A 24596-nucleotide genomic window follows, 5' to 3' on the forward strand; every position below is an offset into this window, starting at 1 on the left:
ATCTACGCACGCTACCAACTCGCAATGAGACGGCAAAGTCCCGGAGAATCGCTGGACGAATTCTACGCCGCGCTGCTAATTTTGGGACGGGCCTGCAGCTGCCCGCCGGTAAACGCGATTGAACACATGGACATGTTGATGCGCGATGCTTTTGTTGCAGGTATGAACTCTCCCCAAATCCGCCAAAGACTTTTGGAAAAAGAGTCGCTGGGACTCTCAGAGGCACGGGCCCTTGTAGCCTCCCTGGATGTAGCCACGCGAAACGCCCGCGCGTACGGCCCCGACAGCGCGGCAGCCCCTTGGGCTCCGTGGACCCCCGTCGCGACAAACCCCCTCCCCCACCTCACAGACTTGCGCGGTTCAGACTCCAAGTCGTCCCGGGGGAGCCCGCTGCTATTTCTGCGGCCAGGCGAAACACCCCCGGCAGCGCTGCCCGGCCCACGCAGCGATTTGCAAGAGCTGCGGGAAAAAGGGCCATTTCGCGGCTGTGTGCCGGTCCCGGGAGGTCGCCGCTGTCCCAGGAGAAGAAGCAGTCCTGCGCGTTTCTAACGCTCCCCAACCCCCCCAGTGCCCTATGTACGACCCGCAAGCGCAGCAATTTTGGGTCCCGGCCACCGCTGTCCCCGGAGAACAAGGAGTCCTGCACGTTTCAAACGCTCCCCAACCCCCCCAGTGCCCCATGTGCGACCCGCAGGCGCTGCCATTTTGGGTCCCGGCCACCACGAGGGGAGGAGGGGCGCCGCCATCTTGGGACCCCCCAGCCCTGTGCGACGCATGGGGGCGGCCATTTTGTCCACCCCCGCTGCCATCTTGTGACCCCCAGCCATGTGCGATGCATGGGGGTGGCCATTTTGTTCACCCCCGCCGCCATCTTGGACGGCAACAACGGACCCCAGTGTCGACGGCTCCACGGGGTTCGAGGAAGACGCTCAAGCACTACGATCACGTCTGGCCTCAATGACGCTGGACCAAGCACGGCCCCGGACGCTCCAGACGACGACAACAACGGTGCTGATAAACGGGCACGAGACACCATGCCTGCTCGACTCCGGGAGCACAGAAAGCTTCATCCACCCCGACACGGTAAGACGCTGTTTTTTGACCATCCGTCCCAGCGCGCAAAAGATTTCCCTAGCTGCAGGATCCCACTCCATACAGATTAAAGGCTTCTGCATAGTAACCCTAACGGTGCAAGGGAGGGAGTTTAAAAACTACAGGCTCTACGTCCTCCCCCAACTCTGCGCGCCCACATTACTGGGATTAGACTTCCAGTGCAATCTGCAGAGCCTAACCTTCCAATTCGGCGGCCCAATACCCCCACTCACTATCTGCGGCCTCGCAACCCTCAAGGTTGTGCCCCCATCCTTGTTTGCAAACCTCACCCCGGATTGCAAACCCGTCGCCACTAGGAGCAGACGGTACAGCGCCCAGGACTGGACATTCATTCGGTCTGAAGTCCAGCGGCTACTGAAGGAAGGCATAATCCAGGCCAGCAATAGTCCCTGGAGAGCACAGGTGGTAGTAGTAAAGACAGGGGAGAAGCAAAGGATGGTCATAGACTATAGCCAGACCATCAACAGGTACATACAACTAGACGCGTACCCTCTCCCCCGCATATCCGACATGGTCAATCGGATTGCCCAATATAAGGTCTTCTCCACCGTGGACCTCAAGTCCGCCTACCATCATCTCTTCATCCGCCCAAGTGACCGCAAGTACACAGCCTTCGAGGCAGACGGGTGATTATACCACTTCCTAAGGGTCCCATTTGGCGTCACAAATGGGGTCTCGGTCTTCCAACGAGAGATGGACCGAATGGTTGATCAACACGGGTTGCAGGCCACGTTCCCGTATCTCGACAACGTAACCATCTGCGGCCACGATCAGCAGGACCACGACGCCAACCTCCAAAAATTCCTCCAGACCGCTAAAGCCTTGAACCTCACATACAACGAGGACAAGTGCGTTTTCAGCACAAACCGGCTAGCCATCTTGGGATATGTAGTGCGCAATGGGATAATAGGCCCCGACCCCGAACGCATGCGCCCCCTCATGGAATTTCCCCTCCCTCACTGCTCAAAAGCCCTAAAACGCTGCCTGGGGTTCTTTTCATATTACGCCCAGTGGGTCCCCCAGTACGCAGACAAGGCCCGCCCCCTAATACAGACCACGACCTTCCCTCTGTCGACAGAGGCTTGCCAGGCCTTCAGCCGCATCAAAGCGGATATCGCAAAGGCCACGATGCGCGCCATCGACGAGTCCCTCCCCTTCCAGGTCGAGAGCGACGCCTCCGATGTAGCTCTAGGGGCCACCCTTAACCAAGCGGGCAGACCCGTGGCCTTTTTCTCCCGAACCCTCCACGCTTCAGAAATCCGCCACTCCTCAGTGGAAAAGGAAGCCCAAGCCATAGTGGAAGCTGTGCGACATTGGAGGCATTACCTGGCCGGCAGGAGATTCACTCTCCTCACGGACCAACGGTCGTTAGCCTTCATGTTCGATAATGCACAGCGGGGCAAAATAAAAAACGACAAGATCTTAAGGTGGAGGATCGAGCTCTCCACCTTCAACTATGAGATCCTGTACCGTCCCGGAAAGCTGAACGAGCCGTCCGATGCCCTATCCCGCGGCACATGTGCCAACGCACAAATTAACCGCCTCCAAACCCTCCACGAGGACCTCTGCCACCCGGGGGTCACTCGATTCTACCACTTTATAAAGTCCCGCAACCTCCCCTACTCTGTGGAGGAGGTCCGTACAGTCACAAGGAACTGCCACATCTGCGCAGAGTGCAAACCGCACTTTTTCAGGCCGGATGGTGCGCACCTGATCAAGGCTTCCCGTCCCTTTGAACGCCTTAGTCTGGATTTCAAGGGGCCACTCCCCGCCACCGACCGCAACACATACTTCCTGAATGTGGTGGACGAGTACTCCCGTTTCCCCTTCGCCATCCCCTGCCCTGACATGACAGCGGCCACAGTCATTAAAGCCCTTAACACCATATTCACACTGTTCGGTTGCCCCGCATACGTCCACAGCGACAGGGGTCCTCCTTCATGAGTGACGAGCTGCGCCAGTTCCTGCTCAGCAACGGTATAGCCTCGAGCAGGACGACCAGCTACAACCCCCGGGGGAACGGGCAAGTAGAGAGGGAGAACGGCACGGTCTGGAAGACCGTCCTACTGGCCCTACGGTCCAGGGACCTCCCAGTTTCACGGTGGCAGGAGGTCCTCCCGGACGCTCTCCACTCCATCCGGTCGCTACTGTGTACTAGCACTAACCAAACGCCTCATGAGCGCCTCCTTGTCTTCCCCAGGAAGTCCTCCTCTGGAACGTCGCTGCCGACCTGGCTGGCGGCCCCAGGACCCATCTTGCTCCGAAAACATGTGCGGGCGCACAAGTCGGACCCGTTGGTCGAGAGGGTTCACCTCCTCCACGCGGACCCGCAGTACGCTTACGTGGAGTACCCCGACGGCCGACAGGACACGGTCTCCCTGCGAGATCTGGCGCCCGCCGGAAACACGCACACCCCCCCGACACCAATCAGCCCCTCCCTGCCACCGGCGCACCCCGCCACCGCCCCCTTCCCGGGAGGATCGGTCCTCCTCCCAGGTCCGACCAGAAGTGAAGCTGAAGCAGAAACCGTAAGGCTCCCGGAGACGACAACACGGAAACAAGCACCACCACCGGGGCCGAGGCATGGATGTAACACTACAATGTTGTGGACTTTAACGAGAACTTTTTTTCTTTTCCCCCTTACGACTACTGTAAATAGTGCAAAACAAAAAAAAAACCCTGTACATACTGTGATGACATGCAAAAGTTTTCCTCCCAGGACCAGCCTTGTAAACCCTAACCACCATGTGAAGCACCACCCCGCTGGGTTCATTTTTAACAAGGGGTGAATGTGGTAGTATGCATTAGGGGTCATGCGGGACTGTGAAGCCGTGATGTCATTGGCTGACAGATCCCGGGTCCTGGTTGGCTGTTGACCTCTAGCTCCGCCCTGAAGGCGGAGTATAAGAACCAGGAGTTCTCCCCCGCAGGCCAGTCTGTTACTGAACTGCGGGGAACAAGTCACGCTTAATAAAGCCTCATCGACTTCATCTCTATTCGTCTCTCGTGAGTCTTTGTGCGCTACAGATGGGTTGGCTCTTTAGGGTCAAGGGGTACCCGCTGAGGTCCTGGCTGGAGGCTGGAGACCCAAGTAGAGACCTGATATAATGAGGCCCATGTTGGTCTGCGCATCGGGCTGGTCAAAATGCAGTTCCATGCCTGGACCGCTCTGGAGGTGCACTGCAGTACAGCCCCCGCTTTGTGGTGGTCTGCTGTGCCCTCCACACCCTCGTACAGCAGCAGGGCAATGTGCTGGAATAGGAGCAGGTATGACATGTGGCCTCACCTGACGAGGATGAGGAGGGGCGAGGTCAGGAGGGGCTGGTAGACGATGCCGGGGAGGACCCAGGGGAGAAGCAGGAGGATGGAAGACATGTGGCAGCGAGGGTCTGGCATGCCAGGGAGGCACTCATACTCACCCACTTCTCATAGGATGAGGCATTGTCCATCAGCGCACCCCCTCCCACTTCCCCGACTCCCCGCCCCCTTTCACCTCCTACCCCCATTGACCACCTCCACCCTTGTTCCCCTTCTTCCCACCCATTTTCCTCCTTCCCTGGCCCCCATTGCCAAACCCCCCCCCCCCCAACCCCCTCCCAGATTACACTGTTCCAACCCCCAGGATCTGTGCAACATTAGTCCAGAGTGATGGGCGTGTGTTGGCACTGTCAGCGGGTCAATACACAAGGCAGTGGAGTGATGATAATTCACTGTGAGAAATGCTCTGCTGCTCCTCAGTTTATGCCAAAGTCTGACTCCTGTCTTTCTGCTGACAGCGCACTGATACCCATCACCTCGACAGGGTCTTCATCAGAGGATCCTGACATAGGGCCACTGTGCCGGGGGTGGGGTAAGGTACTGGGAGGAATGGAGCATATCACGGGGAGGGGATGCAGCCAGACCCACTGTGCAGAATAATGTGACAGAGGCTGCACATGTATCAGCTGTTAGATGTTTAATGGTGAACATTTACATTTCCATTGTCCCTAGCTACAGAGAATGCTCTCCATCCGTCCCCCTGCCCCCCACTACACACACAGTGATCCTCAGTCTTCTTGATCTTCCGCGCTCTGCTGCTATGTTTAGGTGTGTCCCCAGAGGTGGAGGCAGCCCGCTGCTTCTCGCGCCCTGCGGCCTTTGATGCCCTCAACAGACGTCCTCTGCAGGGCCTGGAGCCTAAGGGCCCCGGCCAACTTACTGGTGTCACTGACATCTCCGTGCCAACCTATTCTACCCACTGACCTTGGGACACACCGGTGTAAGGAGGGGGGATTTGGGTGAGATGGAGACCACTGCCGTCTTTTTGATGGCAGGCACTGGGTCCGACTCCAGTGTTCCTTACTTCCTGATAGTGCCCGTAGGGCCCTGGGGGTGCTCATATGCTGGATGGGCAGCTAGAGTAAGCTCCAGATGCCTCTGCGTCATCTGGCACCTCCCCATTGTCAGCACCGTGGTGTTAACAGCCTCTGCGATGCTCCTCAGTGACTGGGACATGCTCTATAGTGCCTCGGCAATGTACACCTGTGTTTGGGACATTCCCGTCAGTGACTGGAACATGATGTTGAGACCCTCAGCCGTGGTCATCACAGACTGGGCCATGTCTTGGACACCGCCACTCAAGATGTTGACATCGTTCTCCAGGGGCGGGATTCTTCAATAATGGGGCTATGTCCCCACTTCAGCATGCAAACGCGGGCGAATCACTCTGGACTTTCCTGAAGAAAGTCCAGAGTGATTCTCTTATCTGGAGGGGAGTAGCAGGGCCCCGGGGTAGTCCTCGCAGTCCTGCTGCTGATCCGGGGCCCTGCACTTCCGGTCGGGGGTCCGCGCATGCGCACGGTGGCGGCCTGCACCGGCCGCCCCTAGCAACATGGCGGGCCCACACCGCGGACCGGCACCAAAAAGATAGGCCCTCCCCCTCCCCGAGATCGCATGCGTCCGCCGATCGGTGGCCCCCAATCGATAGCCTGGCCATCAGTGAGGGCCCCCCCGTGAAGGAACCCCCCCCGCCCTCCACCAGGGCGGTCGCGGACTGAGTCCGCAGCCACCACGCTGAGTTCCCGACTGGTGGGACCATGAGAGAACCAGTTGTCGTTGGAGAATCGCTGTGGCGGGGCCTCTGTCAATGGGCCCCTACCCGCGCCGCGTAGATCGCGCGCAATTCACGGTGATTCTGCGGGGACAGCAGAATCGCGGGAACGGCGTCGCGCCGGATTTTGGCGTTGACGCCCATTCTCCGCACCCTCGCCGATCACGATTTTAGCGCGGAGGCTCGGAGAATCCCGCCCCGGGTATTCACGGCGGTCACCGCCCTAGCAGGATTGACCTCAGTGCCATGCATTGCCGATGCCACCTCCTGGGCCCATAGCTTTTGGGACTCCTCCAATCGGCTATCCATTCGCCGGAGTGTCGCTGGTATCCCCTCCTGAATCTCACGGCCATGTCCTTGAGTCTCCACCAGCTCTGGGAAATCCTTGCCCAGAGGCTTGGCAACAGACTGAGACTCAGCTGAGTCCTGGGATCCAGCAGACTCCAACTGCTGACTCCTTGAATGTTCTGGCATCCAACTGATCTACATCAGTAACTATGTGGTGCTCACCAGATTGTGCCTCAGAAGCTGTTCACTGGTGTTGCCCACCGAGGTGTGTCTCTGCGCTGGTGGAGGGCAGGGATGATGGCTGTGACACCTCGATCGTGGTATCCTCAGAGCTATCCTCCGAGGTGTTCTCTTGGGTGACGAGGAGGGGTCACCCCAGATGGGCTTGCCCCATCAGGTGGAGATTCTGCGGGAGAAGAGACATGTGGTCAGTGGGATGGAAGGATCATTTTGTCTGACATAAACAACTCACTTGAGACAGGTCATCTGGGTGAAGGGACAGTGGGTCCTCACCTCTGTAGCACAGGTCAACTTCGCTGTCAGTGACCACTCTCAGATGTCCAGACCTCCTCTGCCCTTCTGGGCCCTTTCAGGTCTATTATGGGTTAACTTCTGCGGGGACACAGATGGGGCATTGTGAGCCACGCGCTTGGTGCATCAGCGGGTGTCTATGACAGATGGCATGTGTGGGCATCGCACCGGGACATAGAGGGGTTGTGCTGGTGGATGCCAAGGTGTGCTGGGGCATTTCGGATATGGGGAGGGTGCGAGGTGCCAGCCGCTGACTTTTTTGGAGGGGGGGGGGGCAAGATTATGGGGATGGCAGGTGGAACTGATGCCAGGGTGCCAGCGTTAATCTACCCTTGTGGCCCGGTGGAGGTTGTTGTCTTCTTCCTGCATTGGACGTCGTTCCACCTGGTCACACTGCCCGAGCTGACAGCCGCTGCCACTGCCTCCCAGGTGGCATTGGCGGCCCTGCTGCTGGTCCTCCGACCAAGATGTCCTGACTCGCCTCCACATAATTCAGAAGCTTGACCTGTGCGGCATCCCCGAAGCGTGGAGCAGGTCTGCGTGGTGCCATGTTTGTACGCAGGCTGTGAGTGAGTTTGGAGGAAGAATTTAAAAGCAGTTCCCCATTGTTAGCGGGGAGCTGCCGGCCGACCGCGAGTCTGGTGAATCAGCTGGCGGGACAGCCAGTCCTGGCATGAAGCTCGGGGGTGATTATTTTCAGCATTCAGTGCTGATAAATGGGAGCTGCGGTGTCTTCGGGTCGGCAGTCTAGAAACACCCAGGAAGTCACGTCCGATATGACACATTGAACTTTTTCCATTAAATCACGCTTATCATCCTGTGATTCATTGTTTGTGAGAAATATATTAGATAATAACAAAGTGGAGAAACAGGGCCCTAGTTGATATTGTTTGATATTAAAAGGATTAATTTAACTTTAAGGGGTAAGACATGGCTGGAGAACCCCAAACTGTGGTCTCCCCTGCCTGCTCCATGTGGGAGACCAGGAACGCTTCCAGTTCCCAGGACCAGCATGTGTACAGGAAGCGTTTCCAGCTGCAGCATCTGTAAGCCTGAGTTTCGGAGCTGGAGTGGTGTCCAGGGATACTGTGGAGCATCTTCACATATAGAGAAGTGATCACACTGCAGACTCAGACTCCAAAGGCAGGAAAGGAATAGGTGACCACCAGGCAGAGCAAGAGGACTAGGCAGGCAGTGCAGTTATCTCCTCTGGCTATTCCCCTGCAAAACAGATGTACCGTGAGGGGAATGGCCTTTAGGAGATAATAGCAGCAGCCTAATTCGTAGCACCACGGTTGGCTCTGCTGCACAGGGGAGGATCAAAGGTGTAGCAATAGTCATAGGGGATTCAATTGTGAGGGGAATAGATAGACATTCCCATGGCTGTAAAAGGGACTCCAGGATGGTTTGTTGTCTCCCTGGTGATAGGGTCAACGATGTCTCAGAGCAGTTTCAGGACATTATGAAATGGGAGGGTGAGCAGACAGTTGTCTTGGCATACATTGGTACAAGAAGCATAGGTAGAAAAAATGGATGAGGTCCTAAAAGCAGAATATAGGGAGCTAAGAAGCAAGTTGAAAAATAGGACCTCAAAGGTAATTATCTCAGGATTACTACCAGTTGCACATGCTAGTTAGAGTGGAAACAGCAGCATATATCGGATGAATACACGGCTGAAGAGATGGCGTGAGGTGGAGGGTTTCAGATTCCTGGGGCATTGGGACTGGTTCTGGGGGAGTTGTGACCTCTGCAAACTGGATGCATTATACCTGGGCAGGATCGGAACTGATGTCCTTAGGGCGGGTACTTGCTAGAGTGGATTGGGGAGGGTTTAAACTAATATGGCGGGGGTGATGGGAACCTATGTAAGGATTCAGAGCAGGGGGAATCAACAACAAGAGAAACAACCAGCAAGGAGAATAAGAAAAATGATAGGCAGAGTAATCAAGTGCCAGAATCAGATAAGGACACAATAACAAATAGTAGGGACTGGGCAAGGAACGTTAGGAGGCTTAGGTTAAGGTTGTGTACCCGAACGCTCAGAGCATTAAAATTAAAATGGATAAATTAGTTACGCAGATAGATGGAAAATGATGTGATATATTTTGGATTATAGGGACATGGCTCCAAAATGACCAAGGATGGGAATTAAACATTGAATGCTATTTAGTTTTTAGGAAGGACAGACAGAAAGGAAAAGTTGGTGGACTTGCATTGTTGATTAAAGAAGATAGTGATACAATATTGAAGAAAGATATTAGCACATATGATGTGGAATCTATATGGGTTGAGTTAAGAAACATCAAAGGGCAAAAAACATTCATAGGGGTGGTATACAGACCACCAAATAGTAGTGGTAATGTCGGATATAGCATTAGACAGAAAATCAGAGATGCATGTGATAAAGGAATATCTGTGGTTATGGGTGACTTCAACCTGCATATAGATTGTGTGAGTCAAATTAGTCACAGTACAATAGAGGAGGAATTTCTGGAGTGTATAGTGCAGGGTTTTTCAAACTCAGGGTTGCGACCTGCGGGTGGGTCATGGGTGGGTGTTCGGAGGGGCGTGGAGCGATCAGTCATGGCATTCCTGATTGCGGGAGAAGCAGCCAATACTGCGATCAGCTTTTAAGAATGCTGCCGTAACAGGCCTTTAAATATAAACAATGGCGTCTTCTTGCCAGAAGCAGGGGCAGAGAGCAAGTCATGACGCGGAACCAACACTAATGTCATGCGCCCTGTATGTCCGTGATTTGGGCCCAAAATCAGCCAGCATGGACCAGAAGGTTAGCCAGTTGGTAAAAGTGGGTCCCGAGAAACGAAGTTTGAAAAACACTGGTGTAGTGGATGGTTTTCTGGACCAATTGGTTGAGGAATCAACAAGGGAACAGGCCATATTGGCCTGTGTGTTGCGAAATGAGAAAGGATTAGTTAGCAATCTAGTTGTGAGAGAACCCTTGGGGATGAGTGACCATAATATAGCAAGGTGAATAGTGAGGTAGTTGATCCTGAGACAAGGGTCCTGAATCTCAATAAAGGTAACTATGATGATCTGAGGCATGAGTTGGCTATGACAGACTGGGAAACATTTCTGAAAGGAAGGAGAGTGGACAGGCAATGCAGGCATTCAAAGAACGAATAGATGAACTCCAAAAGTTGTTTATTCCATTTGGCGCAAGAGTAGAAATGGAACTGTGGCCAAATCATGGCTTACAAGGGAAATAAAAAATAATGGAATGAACTGCGGGCTGACAAGAGTACAAGTCCTGATGGGCTTCATCTTCAGGTCTTCAAATATATATTATATCTTCTCAGGTATAATGAGATGGTTGATGCATTGGTTTTAATTTTCAAAAGTCGCTAAATTCAGGGAAGGTAATATTAAATTGGAAGGTAGCAAATGTAACTCAATTATTCAAAAATTGAGCAAGACAGAAAGCAGGAAACTACAGGCCAGTTAGCTTAACATCTGTTGTAGGGAAAATGTTAGAAGCTATTATTAAAGAAGTGGGCGGCACGGTAGCACAATGGTTAGCATTGTTGCTTCACAGCGCCAGGGTCCCAGGTTTGATTCCTGCTTGGGTTACTGTCTGCACATTCTCCGGGTTTCTTCCGGATGCTCTGGTTTCCTTCCACAAGTCCTGAAAGACATGCTGTTAGGTGAATTGGATATTCTGAATTCTCCCTCTGTGTACTTGAACAGGCGCCGGAGTGTGGCAACTAGGGCCTTTTCACAGTAACTTCATTGCAGTGTTAATATAAGCCTACTTGTGACAATAAAGATTATTATTATAACAGGCCGCTTGGATAAGATCAAGGTAATCAGGCAGAATCACTATGGTTTTGTGAAAGGTAAATCATGTTTAACCAGCTTAATGGAGTTATTTAACAAAGTAACAGGTGCTGTAGATGAAGGGGAACTGGTGGATGTACTGTACTTAGATTTCCAGAAGGCATTTGATGAGGTGCAATATCAAAGGTTATTGCGGAAAATAAAAGCTTATGGTTTAGATAATAACATCTTGGACAGAAGATTGGCTGGCTAACACAAAACAGAGCGTAGTTATAAATGGTTCTTTTCCAGGTTGGCAGGTTGTGATGAGTGATGTGTCACTGTGCTTGGATCTCAACTTTTATAATTTATATAAATGGCGTGGATGAAGAGATTGAAGAAATTGTTACCAAATTTGTTGATGACACAAAGATAATTTCATAGAATTTACAGTGCAGAAGGAGGCCATTCGGCCCATCGAGTCTGCACCGGCTCTTGGAAAGCACCCTACCCAAGGTCAACACCGCCACCCTATCCCCATAACCCGATAACCCCACCCAACACTAAGGGCAATTTTGGACACTAAGGGCAATTGATCATGGCCAATCCACCTAACCTGCACATCTTTGGACTGTGGGAGGAAACCCACGCACACACGGGGAGGATGTGCAGACTCCGCACAGACAGTGACCCAAGCCGGAATCGAACCTGGGACCCTGGAGCTGTGAAGCAATTATGCTATCCACAAGGCTACCGTGCTGCCCCATAAGATGCTGCTTAGTAGCAGTTGAGTCCAGGCTGCATTTTCTTATCATAGATTATCATAGAATTTACAGTGCAGAAGGAGGCCATTCGGCCCATTGAGGCTCTTGGAAAGAGCACCCTACCCAAGGTCAACACCTCCACCCTATCCCCATAACCCAGTAACCCCACCCAACACTAAGGGCAATTTTGGACACTAAAGGCAATTGATCATGGCCAATCCACCTAACCTGCACATCTTTGGACTGTGGGAGGAAACCGGAGCACCCGGAGGAAACCCACGCACACACTGGGCGGATGTGCAGACTCCGCACAAACAGTGACCCAAGCCGGAATCGAACCTGGGACCCTGGAGCTGTGAAGCAATTGTGCTATCCACAAGGCCACAGTGCTTTAAGTAGGAAATTAAGTTGTGAAGAGGACACAAGCAGGCGACAAAAATATATCTATAGGTGAAGTGAATGGGTAAAGATCTGGCAAATGGAGTACAATGTGGAAAAATATGAAATTGTCCATTTTGGCGGGAAAAATAAAAAATAAACATATTATCTAAATGCTGAGCGATTGCAAAGCTCTGAGGGATCTGGATGTCCCTGTGCATAAATCACAAAAGGTTAGTATGCAGGTGCAGCAGGTAATTCGATTAATAGAATGCTATCATTTATTGCAAGAGAAATAGAATACAAAAGTAAGGAGGTTATGTTTCAGTTGTACTGGACATGAGTGAGACCACATCTGGAGTATTGGTCACCTTATTTAAAGAAGGATGCAAATGTGATGGGAGTAGTTCAAAGAAGGTTTTCCAGGCTAATACCTGGAATGGCTAGGTTGGCCTATGAGGATGGTTGGACAGGTTAGGCTTGTATTTGCTGGAGTTTAGAAGAGTAAGAGATGACTTCATTGAAACATATAAGATGCTGAGCGGTCTTGACAGGGTGGATGTGGAGAGGATGTTTCCTCTTATGGGAGAATCTAGAACTAGGGGCCACTGTTTCAAAACAAGGGGTCGTCCATTTAAAACAGAGATGTGGCAAAGTTATTTTCTTTCAAAAGAGTCTTGAGTCTTTGGAACTCTTTCTGAAAAGGTGGTGGAAGCAGAATTTTGAATACTTTTCTGGGGGTGATGAGTTACTGGGGTTACGCAGGGTGCGGATTTGAGGTTACTATTAGATCAGCCATGATCTTACTAAATAGTGGAGCAGGCATGGAGGGGGGTTAAATGGCTTACTCCTGATCCCTGTTCATTTGTGTAGTACAGAAATAGTCAATTAGCTCAACTGGTACTTTCTAATGTTTATGATCCACATTAGTCTTCTCTCATTCTACTTCATCAAACCCGACCACCATAGTCTCCTATTCCTTTCACTTCCATGTGTCATCGAGAATCCCCTTAAATTATTGTGTGTCATTCACCTCACCCTCACCCTGTGATATTGAGTTCCACATTCTCCACATTTTCATGATAAAGAAGATTCTCCTGAATTCTTTCTATTATTAAACCACTGCTGTCTGGAAGATTCATACCAAAGGCACTCTGTGGTGAGGGTATTCTGTGGAAAGGATGCTTTATATTCTTTTGCTGATGGTAATATATAAAACGTGTATTATATTGTAATTTGCAATGTTTCAGAATGCAGTACAGTGAAGGACAACTGTAGTTGCAGAACGTTTAACAATGGCTCCTTGCAGTATGCTAATCTTCCGGTCCATGTCATTACTGTGCTGGACACACATCGCACATATAATGTAGCTGATGCCAGAGGCAGCAGCTCAGAAGATGCATACTATGTGGATGATTATTAAGCCCAGCTGAACTCCATCTCTCTTTGTGTTTCATCCACTCAGAGCTATGGAGAATACTGTTACTGGATTTTAAATGTTGACAGTTATCCAAAGAATACAGTAGCAGATATATTTTATATTTACATTATTCAACAATTTTAGCAAATACTATTTGCTTTCATTCAAATTATGATTGATTTTTTGCAATGCAATTCAGTCAAAACACTTTGTCCATGAATGAAATAAAGAGGAAATTACTCATAGCTGGACACATGGTGAATTGTTTAGCATTCACAACAGCTTGGAGCTCCACAATTGACAAATTCAACTGAGACATGAATGGAGCATTTCCTCTCCTGAACCAGAATGTAAGTGATTGCTGGTGTGAAACCCATAAGAAATAAATGAACATGAAGAGTTGAAGAGTTGACTCCTGATTTTCTGGCTGTTTCAGTTCAAGGTTCTAAAATTACATGGTGTCCATGAGAGACTTGGAATCCTCCTCCTGGATTTATCTCCCTGGATTCTTTACATCCAAGTGGAAGAGAGGTTAAATCTGCACTGAACAACTTGCTATCTGTAATTAATTTGCATGGGCTGATCTATTATTTGCTCAATTCAATTCAATATGGCCAAATCACTCCTTCTTGCAGTATCTACGGTTTGTAGATAATTGCAACATCATTGCCCACTTGGCACCATATTTTCAAGCAACTCTCAATCTCTTCATTTCTGCACACAAGAATGTTAGCAAAACAAAACTTATAACCCAGACCGGTCAGTCAAATATCCCACCTCCCATATAGGTTGATGACGACATTCTTGGAATATGTTGAGCACACCCCATACCTTGGTAGCTACCTCTCTCCAAAGGTCACCATTGATGAGGAGATCCATTACCTGATCAGTTGCCCCAGCTCAGCCTTCGACAAACTAGGGCAACGAGTGTTTGATAACAAAGACCTCCGCAAGTTAGCAAAATTCCTCATGTACGGTGCAATTATTGTCACCACACCCCTGAACTGCAATAATACATGGCCTGTGCATCAGCGGCACATTAGTGCACTCGAGAAATTCTATGAGCAATGTATCCGCCACATCCACCAGATTCAATGTGAGGACTATTTTAAAATTGCTAGTGTTCTTTTTATAACCAGCTCCACAAACATTCAGTCAAAATGCATGCAAAAAAATCAACAATGGACACTGTGTCCAGATGGTCAAAACATATCTCCTCTACCAGGTTCTGTTTCCTCAACATTTAAAAGGTCAATGTTTCAGAGGAGAACAAAGACAATGTTTCAAAGACACTATGAAACTCTTCTTGAAGTATTTTTCAAAATTATTTTTATGAATTACACAAATGTCATTATGTTATACAAGAACAAATGCAATTGAGGGGATTACAAGAATCACTGGGACATCTCGGGTGGGATTCTCCATTTCTGAGATTAAGTGTTGATGTCAACGCAGAATTCATGGACATTCATGACAGAAAAACTGGCGCCGCATCCGGACTGATTCTGCTACTGTTAAGGGGCAGCACCGGCGCCACGTGGAACACAATTGATTCCAATGAGAAATGGTGCGGGATTCGCCGGGTTTGCAATTGACCCTCAGGAGGCTGACAAGCTGCAGTCGCATATTCACATTGCACTCCTCGCACACACCATCCCAGCCAACAAGGTGGCAGCGAGGAGATCAGCCTTCGACGTTTACCAACGCCGAGCTGCAGACCATCTTGGACGCCATGCAGGAGAGGCAGATAACCCTGTACCCCAGCCTGGGAAGGAGGCCCGCTGTTCACCGTGCCTAGGCGCAGATGGCAGAGGCCGTCAGCGCAGTGGGCAACACTGTCCGGACCAGCCAGCAGTGACGTAAAAAACTGCACGTCCTCCTCAGGGTAGCCAGCGTGAGTAGGCAGCTCTGTGCCCCTGGCATTAACCCCCATAACCTGATCCAACCCCCACCCGAGGGTGGCTGAACCCCTACACTGAATCACATGCCCAGTGCCGTGGCCACTGAGGCCACCAGCTACCCACCCCCTGGGCTGGTGCTTTGTTTGCCCCCCCCCCACTGGAGAATGGCACGCATAACTGCAGGAGTGTGAGAAGACAGGAGGGGGACCGCCGGACCTGCGGCCCCTCACTGTGCCAGGGGGTCCTGTGGTAGGGGCAGCACGGTAGCCTTGTGGATAGCACAATTGCTTCACAGCTCCAGGGTCCCAGGTTCGATTCCGGCTTGGGTCACTGTCTGTGCGGAGTCTGCACGTCCTCCCCGTGTGTGCGTGGGTTTCCTCCGGGTGCTCCGGTTTCCTCCCACAGTCCAAAGATGTGCAGGTTAGGTGGATTGGCCATGATAAATTGCCTTAGTGTCCAAAATTGCCCTTAGTGTTGGGTGGGGTTGCTGGGTTATGGGGATGGGGTGGAGGTGTTGATTTTTGGTGGGGTGCTCTTTCCAAGAGCCGGTGCAGACTCGATGGGCCGAATGGCCACCTTCTGCACTGTAAATTCTATGATAATCTATGATTATCATAACTATCAGCATTGCAAGGATTAATGTAGTGTCAAGAGTAGCCACTAGAGGGAGCTGCAGATACAACTATATAAGGCAGTGATGCTAGACCTTAGTGGAGGAGTGAATGCAGGAGATAGCTAGTGAAGGTCATAATAGCAGATAGTGTGAGGAAGGTTAGATTATAGTTTATACCAGTAGTGAGATTAGCAGTAGAGAAGTGTAGTTAGATGTTATTGATCAGTTGTGTATTCTTAAGGACTAAGTGTCGAATCCCAGTTTAGTAGTGTAAATAAAATCATAGCTTTGTTTAAGTTAAAAGCTATTCTGTAGTCTTTGTGAACACTACGCCAACCATCCTGAAACAAGAACACAAAGAACACCACAGGTACTGGACGTGGTCGGCGGACTGGAGGAACGGGAGGTCACCGAGTTCGGTCCACGGGCGAGGAAGTGAGACCCCAATTAGTTGCAGTTCCCCATGATACGTGTCAAACCACCCCCCCACCCCACCCCTCCCCCCCACAACACCACCTTAAACAGAGGAGAGAGAAAAAAGAGATTTTAAAAAGAACTTACTTGTCATTAAAGTATTTCATTCTGGCCACTGCATGAATGCTGGCTGGTATTAAAGGAAATCCTGAAAGAGAAGTTGCTGGATGTTAGAGTTTGCACACCTTGCACTTCAGGAGTTTGAATTTATAAAGAATACATCGTCAAGTAATACACTTTGTCACAACCACCCACCCCCACCAATGCACATTGGAAATGTACAGGTGTGTTCTTTCCATCAGCCTATATTGGGAAAATTCAGATTGTAACGCTCAAAGTTACAATTTAGCAGAACCTCACTTTCTAAGCAAATGAATTGATTGGAACGGACTATTTTTCAGCAAACATCACAGTGGATCATAATAACTACAGAACATTAACACACTAAGAGCAAATTACAGAATTTTCAGCATGCCAAAATCAAATATGATTTATTAAAAAAAAGAATATAAAAAGAGATTAAATGTTAGGAAACTTTTGATTCAATTTGGCTATCTGAATTTAAAATTTCCATTACGAGAATAATGTAGCTGAAGCATGGCGTCAGGACTTGAAATTCATCCGGGTATGGGGGCGACCAATCCCCCTTTGAAAATCCAGCCCTACATGTATGAAAAACATGCCAAATTCATGAAAACAACCTCTTGAATAATTGAACGTGTTGCTTTTCACTGTTCCGTGGAGTATTGTTTCCTTTTTGTGTTAGTTTTCTTTAATTGAATTTCTTTGTCTTGTTTTTCTTTCGTTGGTGCCTAGGCTGGTGTTACGCTGCATTTTAACTGCTTTCCCCTTCTGCATTCCACCTGTTTTCTCTCTGCAGCATTTTCTTTCACTTTTTTTTCTGTTCTCTGTTTCTTTCCTCTTTCTTTCTCACTGTCCAGTAACCTTCCTGTCGTGTTGGGTGTTCCGATACACAAACGAACCAACACGGTTGTAGATGGTACAACTCTGTTTTATTATTCTGTACAATAATAACTGTTAACTTCTGGCTGTGGTTCGTACTTCACCAGCTAACCTGTGAACCCAGCCCGAGCACTATCTTAGTGAGGCACTCAGCACTTGGAGTATGTCTGAGTGGCACGCTGTGAGCTCTGTGCTTGAGCTATCTCCTGGTAGAATGAGCGGGAACTGTGGTGTTCCCTGTTTTATAGTGCGTGTGCTCTCACTGGTGATTGGCTGTGATGTTGTGTGTGTGTTGATTTGTCCATCTACCTGTCCATCAGTGTGTGTGTGTGATTGCACCATGATATGTTAATATGGATATCATGACACCCCCCCTTTTCACAAGAATATGTGCCTACATGGTAATAAATATTGGTGAGTACTGAGTGCATCTGAGTGTGTGTGTGCAATATTTACAACATGTACATGAGGCTAAACTATATGCATAGGAAGGTGTCAGGTGCAACAGCGCAACGAGGTTGTACCACGAACAAAACAAGTGCAATCATCAAATATCGAAAGAGAACTCCTGGAACGACAAGAAAGAAACACGTTAACATTATTGCACAACAATTCAGTGAGTCCAATGTGCAAACAGGCTCATAAGTCCAATCTATTAGGTGGGCGACGAATTCGGGTTGACCGTTATGGTGGCACACCATTCATCGCCTGGATTAATGCTGTGCACTGGCATCGGCGGGTGGATCCTACTTGGGGACATCCGGTTCCTGTCGATGACGTCAACGCGGAAGGGTTCCCGGTCGTCGGTATCACCGGTCTGCACATCGTCAGGGTATGACTCGGTGTATGGGGGCTGAATGGCCCACACGTCCCTGCGAGGCTGGCGGAATTGCGGAGAGTTACAGGTTGAGCTGCTCGACAGCAGGCAGCGTAGTGGCCCATCCTGCCACAGCAGAGGCATTGTCGCGTTTTGGCTGGACATTGGCGCTTTAAGTGTGCGGATCCACAGTTGCCGCACGTCGTGATGTCATGGCGTTCGTTGCACCACCGTGCATGCGCGGTGCGGTCCTGCGTAGAGTGCGCCTGCGCATCACGTCCCTCTGCGTCGACGTCCCCTCTTTTGGCGCATACAAGCGCGGGAGGCCTCGGAAAGCGCGCAAAATGGCCGTCCTCGTCCGGGCCGCGGGCCGGGAGGAACTCAATCGACTGGACCCGCTCGGCCTCGTAGGACCCCTGCCGTGCCAATTCGGCCGCCTGGAATTGGGAGTACCGACTGGTCGCGTTTTCGTGGAGGACGCAGGTTTTGATGGTGGTGGCTAGGGTGAGGTGCTTTATTTTGAGGAGCTGCTGGCGTAGGGTGTCCGAGGTGACCCCAAAAACTGTCTGATCCCGAATCATGGAGTCGGAGGTGGCCTCCTAGCCGCAGGACTGCGCGAGGATACGGAGGTGTGTCAAATAAGATTGAAAATGCTCATCCTTACCCTGCAGGTGCTGCTGGAAGAGGTACCTCTTGAAGCTCTCATTAACTTCCACGCTGAAGTGTTCCTCAAATTTTAGAAGGACCGTCTTGTACTTCGTCTTGTGCTCACCTTCTGCGAATGCCAGGGAGTTGTAGATGTGGATGGCGTGCTGCCCCGCCGTGGGGAGGAGGAGGGCGACCTTCATGCTGTCCGATGCATTCGCCCTGTCTGTGGCTTCTAGGAAGAGCTGGAAGCGCTGTTTAAACAGCTTCCAGTTGACGCCAAGATTTCCAGCAATTTGGAGCGGCTGCGGCGGGCCGATGGTGTCCATGGCGCAGGATGGCGGATCTCTGAAGAGGTGCAAAAAGGTCTCACAGTGGCTGGGAGTTTCCAGTCCTGGTATCATGTCGTGTTGGGTGTTCCGATACATAAACGAACCAACACGGTTGTGGATGGTACTACTCTGTTTTATTGTTCTGTACAATAATAACTATTAACTTCTGGCTGTGGTTCGTACTTCACCAGCTAACCTGTGGACCCAGCCCTAGCACTATCTTAGTGAGGCACTCAGCACATGGAGTATGTCTGTGAGCTCTGTGCTCTGAGCTATCTCCTGGTGGAATGAACGGGAACTGTGGTGTTCCCTGTTTTATAGTGCGTGTGCTCTCACTGGTGATTGGCTGCGATGTTGTGTGTGTGCTGGTTGGTCCATCTACCTGTCCACCAGTGTGTGTGTGTGATTGCACCATGATATGTTAATATGGATATCATGACACTTCCCTTTTTTTCTGCCGTAGTGCTGGATAACTTATAGAATTTTACCTTTCCATCATTAACAGCAGAACAAAAAATTGTGTACAGTAACCCCCAAATTCACTGTTTGCCCGATAGTCTATATCTGTGTGCCATAAAGAATGATAATGCCAGTATGGAAGGGATTACTGCTCTCATCCAAACTGGACATCACCAAACTTTACACATTGACACCTTCAGGACAGTGGGATCAAAAAAAAAATCTCCTTACCCCATAATATTTAAGGATTAAGAAAGAAACAAAGGATAGAAAAGGAGGGTGAATTAAAGTCAAATCAGGGGCGTCATTCTCCGACCCCCCGCCGGGTCGGCGAATAGCCGTTGGCCGCCGTGAATCCCGCCCCCGCCCCCGCCGAAGTCTCCGCTACCGGAGATTGGGCGGGGGCGGGAATCGGGCCGCGCCGGTTGGCGGGACCCCCCGCTCAATTCTCCGGCCCGGTTGGGCCGAAGTCCCGCCCAGAAATTGCCTGTCCCGCCGGCGTAAATCAAAGCTGGTATTTACCGGTGGGACCAGGTGGCGTGGGCGGGCTCCGGGGTCCTGGGGGGGGCGCGGGGCGATCTGACCACGGGGGGTGCCCCCACGGTGGCCTGGCCCGCGATCGGGGCCCACCGATCCGCGGGCGGGCCTGTGCCGTGGGGGCACTCTTTCCCCTCCGCCACGGTCTCCACCATGGCGGAGGCGGAAGTGACTCTCCCCACTGCGCATGCGCGGGAAACTGTCGGCGGCCGCTGACGCTCCCGCGCCGCATTTCCGCGCCAGCTGGCGGGGCACCAAACGCCATTTCCGCCAGCTGGCGGGGCGGAAATCCCTCCGGCGTCGGCCTAGCCCCTCAATGTTGGGGCTCGGCCCCCAAAGATACGGAGCATTCCGCACCTTTGGGCCGGCGCGATGCCCGTCTGATTGGCGCCGTTTTTGGCGCCAGTCAGCGGACATCGCGCCGTTGGGGGAGAATTTCGCCCCAGATACAGAATGAAAAATGTGGAGAAAGAAAGAAAGATTGGATTAAGGATTGCATGATCCAACTATCCTCCCCAAAACACAGAGGGCAGCAAAACCAAACCTGGGATTCATTTTCCTCCTGGGGTGGTGTGCCTGTGGAGGTGGCACAGCTCCTTCCCGAATAAGTAAATAAGACTCCAGGTCAAATTTCAGGATGCCCCTGGACCTCTCTGTAGGTACTCACTGCTTGAACACTGAGGATAAGTGGGTTAGGGTTAAAGGAAGAGGAGGGAGAAGTGTGAGTTAGTCTTGAGGCAGTATCAGGGCCAGAATTTAAAGGCAATCCTGGAGCAGTGCACTCCATTCTACAGGGCTATACCTTGGCCCAGGTCAGGGAAGGGGAGGGCCTGTCTGTGCAGTGTTTGTCATGCATGGTGTGCAGCACATGGTCAGTTCCTCATACATTTGGATCCTGAGAGTTGGTGGCTTGGTACTGGGCAGCCAATAGCATTGTCAGAGTCGGGGGAAGCATCTGCTGCCTGTAAATGGGGAACTGGGAATTAAGAGGAAGTTGGTCTTGGGTGGTGGGGGGGTGCAGACTCAAACTGAAGGATTTGTTCAGCTTAACACCTGCTGTGCATTCTTGTGAGAATCCATTCGAGATTGGGGCCAAATGCAGATTTGACTTTTTTCCCCCACAGAGGAAAGCGAAAAAGTCAGAAGGATCCAAATACTGGTTACAGTATATATGCTACACGGTCGAGTCAACCATACACATTGCAGTTGAGAGGTTCAGAGCATACATGGATTAACGATTAGTGCAAGGTTCTATTCAAAAGAAGGCAGCCTAACAGTTCCCAGACTGAGGTTGACAGCATATGGCTGTACTCATCCAGCTCCAATACCCCTTATAAATGTGCTGTTGTGCCTGGGGTGGTTTTCTTTGGTTGGGGGGGGGGGGGGGGATGGAGGGGGTGGAGGTGGGGGGTGGGGGTGGGGGGGCTGGTAGAGGGAGTTCAGGTAACTGTGATCATTCAGGGTGGTGTTTCAGCATCCAGGGAGGACCTGCCATTGGAAGGGCTGTAGTGAGGCAGCCCATGGGCTTCACAATGACTCCCTAGCTTGGAGATGGACGGTGATCATTGCAGGCTAAGGTACAATCAAGTCTCTCATCTATTTTTCCAAGGTCACAAGGAGTAGTGCAGAATGCAGGCAGCAGGCAATGCTGTCTTCTTGATTCCATGAAGACCCAGTAGCCGAGGAGGTGAGACCAATTGCACAGAGATATGAAATGAAACGAAAATTGCTTATTGTCACAAGTAGGCTTCAAATGAAGTTACTGTGAAAAGCCCCTAGTCGCCACATTCCGGCGCCTGTTTGGGGAGGCTGGTACGGGAATTTTAGCATGTCCCAGGTGTACTCAAGATGCCTCTAATTCTTACAGATGAGTAAGAGACAGTGCTGAAGATGCCTTAAATTGTCAAGAGGTGTCGTGGCTCTGATGCCATTGGCTCAAAAAATGACCGCCACACTCAAACTTTATTGTAAGTGGCTCATTCCAGGGTTCCTCTGGGGACCTCTATGAAATATCACAATCCTCATTCAACACTCATAAATGCAGAAGGGGGGTCACTGATGCTCTTTTCAGTGAGGCACACAATTACATCCAATGCAAGACCTGCCCTTTTACCTCCTTTCTGCTCACCATCCAAGGGGATAAACACTCTTTTCAGGCAAGGCAGTGCTTCACGTGCACCTCGTTCAATCTGGTCTATTGTACTAGCAGCTCACAATGCTGCCTACTCTACATTGGAGAGGCTAATTGCAGACTAGGTGACTGTTTTGCAGAACATCTTTGGTCTGTCCACAAGTAGGACCCATATCTTCCTGTCGCTTACCATTTCAAATCACCATCCTGCTCTCATGCCCCCATTTCCGTCCTTGGCCTGCTGCAATATTCGAGTGAAGTCCAATGCAAACTGGAGAAAAAGCACCTCATCTTCCGATTATTTAGGTTACAGCCTTCTGGACTTGACATAAAGTTCAACAACATCAGACTGTGAACTCTCCCCTACACCTTCATTCCATTTTTATATCTATCAATTTATTTTAATTTCTTCATTGATCCATTTTCCCCTCACCATTGTCCCTTCTCCTCCTCCACCCAACCCCACTAGGGTCAGTTGTTCCCTGTTCCTAGTTGTCCTTTGACACACTGCTTACCTCTATTATGCCATTAACACATTCTGATATCCTAATGTGCCACTATCAGCACTCTTCTTGGTCATTATCACCACCATTCACATTCCTTTGTCTTTTTGTCCATGACATCTTTGTCGATCTCTACCTATTGCTGGCCCTCTATCCAGCCCCACTGCTCCACGCAGCCTCCCCCACAACAGTACAAATCTCATCTCGTCCTATTTCCACTTCTCTCTAACTTTGATAAAGAGTCATCTAGATTCGAAACATTAGCTCCCTTCTTTCTCCACAGATGCAATCAGACCTGCTGAGATTTTTCAGCATTTTCTATTTTTGTTTCAGAGTCCAGCGTCTGTGGTAATTTTCTTTTATTTTACATCCAGTCTCCCTGGATGAAGCCAGCCAGGCTGCCAGAACTGTGGGATTTAAAGTAATATCTAGCTTTCCACAAGTGTAGGGTGACATCGACTGCACACATGTGGCCTTAAGAGCACCCTGGCAGCAACCACTAAGGTTTATCAAAAGAAAAGCTGCATGTCTCCTCCAATGAAGAGGATGCTGTAAGGAATGACATCGAAGGGGGCGATGATGATGTGCCCTCAAAATCTTTATAGTGATAAGGTTTCAGGAAGATAAAGATGACCAGCTCATATGACTCCATTTCAGCTTTCACTTCAATGCAGTGTAGACATCAACATCTTCTTTGTTATGCTCAATATCAATCTCAGAATGAGTAGTCACAATCTTGACCTCATCCTTGGAAGGCGGGCAGCCTCTGCAGCATGTGGTCACTCTGTAATGGGATAAGAACAGCACCAATGCTCAATAGACATGGTTCAGTCCTTTCAAACCTCAAACCAACATTTCACTGCCTATGGCAGCATTCAAGAGGCAGGGGCAGCACTGCAAACCTCAATACAGTCGTGGGAGTATGCCTCCGGAGAGTTGCAATGTGCTCAAGGAGGATAATCATCAATCACTGTTTTTTGCTTGACCGTCTGAGGACTGATCTGAATCCGTACTGCGCCACCTCCCCACAGGCGAGATCTCATGCAAGAATGATGTTCTGGCATAATTCTCAAGCTGAGTCCTCAGCGTGAGATCAGTTTTTAGGACACTGTGATCTGTCATTCTTAATCATGCGAGTCAGATTACTTTTGTGTGCACAGAGAGAGCTTCAGCAGCACCATCATTCGATAATTGACAATGCATGACCCAGCCTTCATCAGGAGCTTCCCAAATGCAAGTCCAGCATTGCCAAGGTCTCTGGGAATGATGTGGCCCAGGCAGTCTTGACACAGCATTTAAAGATTACTTGGTAGCTTCATTTAATGACTAGACAGCAGATGTACTGAAACTTCACACAGGTCTCCTCCACATTTTCATTCTCGCTGGTTAAGATATGCACAAGGAATCCTAGGATGTTGATGGTAATATCACGATCAGAGAACCATGTTGATTGCACTTCTAAGAGCTAGCATCGGGATTTTGCTAAGTCACACTAGCCAGACATTCAGATTCTCAGCATCCTCACATGTAATAGGCCAGCATCATGAGTCCAGACACACACCTATAACATTGCATAGTCATGGCTGTCTAGCAGACATTTCTCAAATGTTAACTAGGTCCATAGCTCTGCATCATACAGATGGAGAATGGGAACAAATTATCAGGTAAATATTTAGCTGTAAATAAGGTCACAACGTAATGCTGCAGGCCAGCGTGAAAGATAGTCCCTGATAATTGCTAAAACTGTACTCACATTCAAACCTGACAGACATTGAAAAATGCACTGGGTTGTAATGACCCCATTAAGGGTCACCATTAAAACCTATAACATCCAGAGAGAACAGACCTCAGTGAAGTAGAATCA

General features: G+C 50.1%; 1 protein-coding gene across 1 annotated transcript in view; it reads right to left on the reverse strand.

Annotated features, from left to right (window-relative positions):
- The window catches only part of calcr (calcitonin receptor), a 546460-nt gene that overhangs the window by 71700 nt on the left and 450164 nt on the right, over positions 1-24596 (reverse strand). Inside the window, exon 12 of the mRNA XM_072509015.1 lies at positions 16433-16493. Coding sequence (XP_072365116.1) covers positions 16433-16493 — 61 coding nt within the window. The remainder of the gene's footprint in view (positions 1-16432; positions 16494-24596) is intronic.

Source organism: Scyliorhinus torazame, chromosome 6 (assembly GCF_047496885.1).
Source record: "Scyliorhinus torazame isolate Kashiwa2021f chromosome 6, sScyTor2.1, whole genome shotgun sequence".
Lineage (NCBI taxonomy): Eukaryota > Metazoa > Chordata > Chondrichthyes > Carcharhiniformes > Scyliorhinidae > Scyliorhinus > Scyliorhinus torazame.